The sequence below is a fragment of the Microtus oregoni genome, unplaced genomic scaffold (genome assembly GCF_018167655.1).
Source record: "Microtus oregoni isolate MIOR12 unplaced genomic scaffold, Mior012 000026F_ref0000081, whole genome shotgun sequence".
NCBI lineage: Eukaryota > Metazoa > Chordata > Mammalia > Rodentia > Cricetidae > Microtus > Microtus oregoni.
Genome location: NW_024543085.1, coordinates 14,573,805 through 14,579,804, shown reverse-complemented (window position 1 = coordinate 14,579,804; position 6,000 = coordinate 14,573,805). Strand labels below are relative to the sequence as shown.

At 38.9% G+C, this 6,000-nt stretch overlaps 1 protein-coding gene across 1 annotated transcript in view; it reads right to left on the bottom strand.

The window, feature by feature from the left end:
• Positions 1-552: 552 nt before the first annotated feature.
• The window catches only part of Cftr (CF transmembrane conductance regulator), a 135,192-nt gene continuing 129,744 nt past the window's right edge, over positions 553-6,000 (bottom strand). Inside the window, exons 25-27 of the mRNA XM_041675665.1 lie at positions 4,245-4,417; positions 3,566-3,671; positions 553-2,454 (exon numbers count right to left, since the gene is read on the bottom strand). Of these exons, the coding sequence (XP_041531599.1) occupies positions 2,254-2,454; positions 3,566-3,671; positions 4,245-4,417 (480 nt within the window). The 3' untranslated portion in view covers positions 553-2,253. The remainder of the gene's footprint in view (positions 2,455-3,565; positions 3,672-4,244; positions 4,418-6,000) is intronic.

Below are 6,000 nucleotides of genomic sequence, written 5' to 3'. Positions count from 1 at the left end.
GATTGTATTCCTATAAAGTACACTCAAAATCATAGACCAAAAGTGGAATTCATGGATTCATGGTGGAAGGGAAAGGGGTTATTGTTTATATGGATAAAGATAGTGTTTCAAGAATCAACTATAAATAAAAGTGGTGGTAATTACACAGCTATGTGGATTTACAAAATTCTATTGAACTGTCACTCAAAACGATGAAAATGGTAAACATACTGTGAATATTTTACTGAAATTTAGAGACAACTTGATGATTTGTGCTCTAATTCAATTGGGATTCTATTTTTTTATTTTTATTTTTGAGACAGGGTTTCTCCGTAGCTCTTTGGTTCCTGTCCTGGAACTAGCTCATATAGATCAAGCTGGCCTCGAACTCATAGAGATCCACCTGCCTCTGCCTCCCAAGTGCTGGGATTAAAGGCATGTGCCACTACCGCCCGGCTCAATTGGGATTCTTAAAGAGATTATATCTAAAAGGAAGATTTGTGTCCCATGAATCTTAGAGACTAGAGGTAGGTGTTTCAGAGACATACCTAATGAACATATCTGAAAGACAAGTTTCACACAAATAAAAGGATTTTATTGACACATGATATTCTATTGCAATAATAAATATAATACATTCTTCTAAGGCTTAGTTCAGAAGCTGATGTGCCCATAGTTGGACCATCTTGACTTTCTGTACCATCTTCTTCAAAGCTGCATTAAAATGGAACATGTGTTGTCTGAGAACCAAATAGATATGTACCAGAGTTGCATAGGTTCCAATGCTTCACTCCATGAAGGTCACTAGTCTTTGTAATTCCCGTCCTCCTCACTTCCCTTTTTAGAAATAGCTAGTGCCAATAAAAATTCAACATTTCAAATATAAAAATTATTTTATACAAATATAATTCATTATGTAATCATTCTTAAAATACATCATTGTTACATGTGAGTTTAAAACATTATTACTAAAATAAATATTTCCCAGAGAAAATTTCATTTGCATCACAAATTATAAAGCAAAACATATAAAACTAATTCCTGATTAAATCTTTGTCAGAGTATCTCCCCAACAATTGTGTGGAGACAGTATGAAGTATACACAGCTAGCTGTGAGCACATGAACATCCCCTGCACATATCTACCCATGCTGCCTGTGGCCTGTCTCCATGGGAACTCCTTGGCCTGGTACTGGGCTGCTCCAGTTTGTGTTGACACAAGTCTCCTTTACTTCAGAAGTCTTTAAGGTCTATTCTGGGAGCATACGTGTGTCAATTTCCACATCAAGGAAATTATCCTGGCCCCTGTTCGGTACTGTAATGACTCTTTTCCTAGGTCAGAGACACTTTAATTATAAGAACATTTAGAGGTGTTGGAGTAGGGCTGGATGGTCTTAATCCTAATTTCCAAGATCTTGGAATTCTTATTACTGAATGAAGGTAACAAGAACACAAGATGTCGAGTGGGGGATCTTCAATACCACTCCATGTTTTCATAGTATTCTAACATTTGCTTGGAGTGGGCTACATATTAGTATGTAGCAGGTAAGATAACCATGTGTCTATCTTGAACAGAAGAAAGATGGGATATGGGCTATTTAAGCCACCCTTTCCAGTTACTACTTCATCCGATCTAAGTTCTTCACTAATGTAAATGAAGTTGAACAACTAACCTGGTTGGCACTTAGAACTGCCTTTCCTCGAGGTCAAATGTCTGCAGGAAACCGTGGCTTACAAAGCACCAGTGGCCCATCGTTAGTATCTGAAGCCTTTCACACAGTTCAGCCACTATTAGAAGCCAGTTACCCAGTCCCATAGGAACGTTCTTGATTTCTCTTCCAGAACAGGCTCCTAAAATGCAGGGATGGGGGCTTCACCCTGTTTTCAAAGGCACACACAGTGGGGCTCTTCTCCTCTGAGTCCATGAGCAAACATCTCATGGGATCATTTTGCAATCATTTGCATTGTCTGACCTTTACTCTTTCCTTTTCCCCTCTTCTTGTTTTTTCTGTTTATGTCCATTAATGTGCATGTGTGTGTCTGTGTGTTCATGTGTGTGTATCTGTAAGAGGAGCTCCTCAGGAACTGTCCCTCAGGTACCTGGCCTGGAACTCTATGTGGGCTAGGATCACTTGCCGCAGAGTTCCAAGGATCCAGCGGTCCCTGTGTCCCCAGCACTGGGGTTAGAAGCACGGGGCATGCCAGGCATTTTCATTTTGTATGGGTTCTGGGAATGTATCGGGTCCACCGAGCTGCTTCCCCAGCATCGCAGCCACTAGAGACGGGTTTCTTGCACTTCTTCTTCTGTCTCCTCTTTCAGAGCAGTAATTTGCGACCGAGGCTTCTGCTTGCTGGAGTGGCGGCTCTGGAAGAGCCTCATCTTTTCTGAGGAGCTAATGGCCTGCTGGAAGAGACTCTTCTCGTTCAGTAGTGCCTGAAGTGAGTCGTACTGCGACACACTGCCCTCTTCTATGACCTAGGGAAAAGGTCATTAGTGAAACTTCATATAGAGTGAAGATCCAGCCAGTTAAGGATCAGAAATGGACCTAGGCCCAAAGGAGAATAAAAGTCCAAAGAAAACACAGGATTCAGAGCCATGTATATCTTACTTAAGTTTCACATCTATGAAATTAGCTGTGAAAGTAGCAATTGGAATTTCAAAAATTCACTTAATATCATGTGTTATACTCCTTCAGGAATCTAGAACTGAAGGAGCTTTGTAAACCTGAGTGATTGATGATTTATCTCTTATATACTTTTAAGATGATCTATATATAGAGCACCATAAACTTTGAACTTCTTCTAAACTGAGTCTGAGGCCTAGCAATTCCAAATTGGCTAGGCATGACTGAGTATAATGCCTGCAATGCAGCTTTGCAAGTCTGAGCCAGAGAACAGAGATCTTGACCCAGGCCCTAAACTGACCATAGTGGAACAAAAGATGAACCTACCCTCTAGTTGCTGCAGCTGGGCAATGACACTAGGAATAACAATACTTCAGCAAGAAAAGCATTTCCCTCCAGAACATTCAAAAGCTCTGAAGTAAAAATGTTACATCATCCTTGGCCCTTCTTTGTGTTAAAGAGGAGGAAATTTGTAAAGCCCCCCTGAAGGAGCTGTGACAGCTGGGAAAGAATGAGAAGGTGGCTGACAAGGACATTAGCCTGCCTCCCAGTAGACACGAGGACACTGAAAGAGGCTTCCTTCTTATTGCACTAAAGCCACTGACAGGAAGGCCAATCCCGAATCTTCCCCCAAGGGATGTTTGGTTATTGAAAGAAACAGATTATTTCTTCAAGAGTACATTTCTTCAAGAGTACATGACTAGTTCCCCCAAAGAGGAGTATGAAAGTACAGATGTCTGCTCTACGAGGCCACTTGGCAATATCATGCCTCTGGAGTGTGCTCAATTTCAACATCACTTCATAGCTCCAGTCAAAAGGAAAGACTCCTGCAACCACACTAAGCAGGCAGATGTGTGATGTATGTATGAAGGAAGGACACATGACTATAATTTATAGGACCTATTGCACTAGATTGTTAAAATCAAAGGGTAACGAGACACTGAAGAAATGTAAAAGACTCACCAAAATTCGTTGACAATCCAACATTGCTTCTATCCTGTGTTCACAGAGGATAACTGTGCAATTACTGAAGGCATGTTTGAGAACTCTTCGAATTACTTGGTACGTTCTAGCAAAACAGTAAAAAAACATATAAACATTACAGAGAATGATTATCTGTCTTTATCTTTGATAACATGCATAGTGTCATATATATTTAGTTCTTTATTTAAAAAAATACTTTTAGTATTATGTTGATACAGAATTAGCCAAGTCATCTTCTAAGCAGGTGGTAAGTTCTAAGTACCTAATACATTAATAAGACAAATGATTGCAAGAAAGCTTTAATGTTTATGTAGATTCATTTTCAGTTCTTTATTCTGTACTATTAATGAATTTATAATAAAAAGTCTACAGAAGGAAACCATAAGAGTGTGCACATATAACTAAATATTTCATCATATGTTCATGAGGTTGAAGAGCTTGCACAAAATTCCAGACTCCAGTCAGAGGAGGAAACAGGGCTCTTATGGAAGGAAATAAGTACTTAGGCTCATGTTAAATAGTGACTTTCTCCTGGGCAATTATTTTGTATCCCCTACTTGCAAGCACAGTAGCTGAATGAAAATTTGTAGCAATATGAAGTAACATTCAATGACTCTTGTCTATTTTGCTATTACATCACAGGATTTCTGGAACTCACATGGGGTCCAGGTGGGCACTGGGCTCATCAAGAAGTAAGATCTTGGCCTTACTGAGAACAGACCGGGCCAGGCACAACAGCTGCTTGTGGCCATGGCTGAGCACATAACCCCCATCCACAAGGGTAAAGTTGAGCTGCCCGGGAAACTGCTCAATAACAGATTTTAGTCCAACCTGTAGTAAAGAAAGGAAAATACTGTACTTAGAAGGAGCACCCAAGATACCACAGAACTAAAATCACTCAAGAGGCTTACGTTCTTAAAATACACAGGAGTTTGCACAGATTAAATTTCACATCACCCTCAAATTCCAGCTCCCACTTAGTTTATTAAGCAAAACTCTGTTTACAGTATTCGTTGCCCTAAGCTAACTGGATAATTCTTTCAGCCTCATACTTCATTCAGGAGTTAAGTGCCTAGTTCCCCAACAGTGACACACAATGATACCTGCTTCCTGAAGGCTCAGGATTGACAAAGACGTATATCTATAATGTATGATTAGAATGTGATTTAATGTGTGCTTTAAATATAACAGACACAGAACACAGTCATTCACTTCATGATGACATCCTATTGCACACTGTATACGATGAAGTATTCAAGAGAAGAAAGGATAGAAGATAACATGTCATGGTATGATATGTTTACCTTCTATCTATAGATAAAGAACTAGCTGGGGAAGCTTTACGAATTACATGACAGTCCAATAGTCATCTCCTTCATTTGTAAAAACAGTGAGAAACTGATCATTTTCTCATGAAGTAAAAAGTTACTTAGTAAAAAATGGAACATGACTAAAGTTTAAAGTTTTTTAGATGTTGGAGTGAAATATGAAGATTTATTTAGAGTTAATGGCTTATATTTTTATATGGCAAAGTAAAAGATCAAAAATTCTGTCAAAAGTAAAGCATAATTATAGATGTCTTGGTAGTTGTTACTTATTCAATGTACATTCTGTCTTCTTGCTAAGAACCACTGAATATAAAATGGCTAAAGAAATGTAGATATGATTGTTTCTTGCCCTTCAGGACTCTGGAATTTAGTATGTGCAGGTAAGATATATACTCATATAATTCTAACATAGGCAGACTTAGATAATGACCTTCAGAAAGATCTCATGATTTTGGAGATGAACTCAGAACTGGTCCACATTGAAGTTTATGCCAGGCTCATGTGTGTTCATTATGGATAGTTCAAATAAGTAGCTTCTTATAACTACCCTTTGTGTACACATGTTAAGGTGTAAAAGGTTTCTGAGATAGCAGGGAATGTGGGCACATTAGACAAGGAAGACTGCCTTTAATATAAAACTTCATTCCTTCCGTATTAGGTTTCAACCCCAACTCCAACTCACCTGTCTCTAGATTTTGGTTATTTATATGGTATCTACCATTAAGCTAATGATTTTGCCTATCTCCAGCCTTGAGTTTTTCCCAGTTATTTCTGAAACCTTTCTCTTTGTCAGTTATGACACACTGAACCTTGACTGGGCCTCTGTCATTTATTAAGCATCAATGAGCCAAATTGTCAACTCATCACAGAAATATTTAAGAGATCTCCCTAAAATGCAGATCTGAGAGTGGATCATTTCTCTGTTCTTTTCATGGATGAACAAAATGTTCTCATGCGGCACAAAAGACATCTTGAACCACCCCCTCTCCACCTCAACACCTACTGCTGTGCCCAGCAGCATTAGTTTTTAATTCTTTATATCTCAACATTCTCAGGATTTATCCTGCTGCTCAAGTCTGAATACCC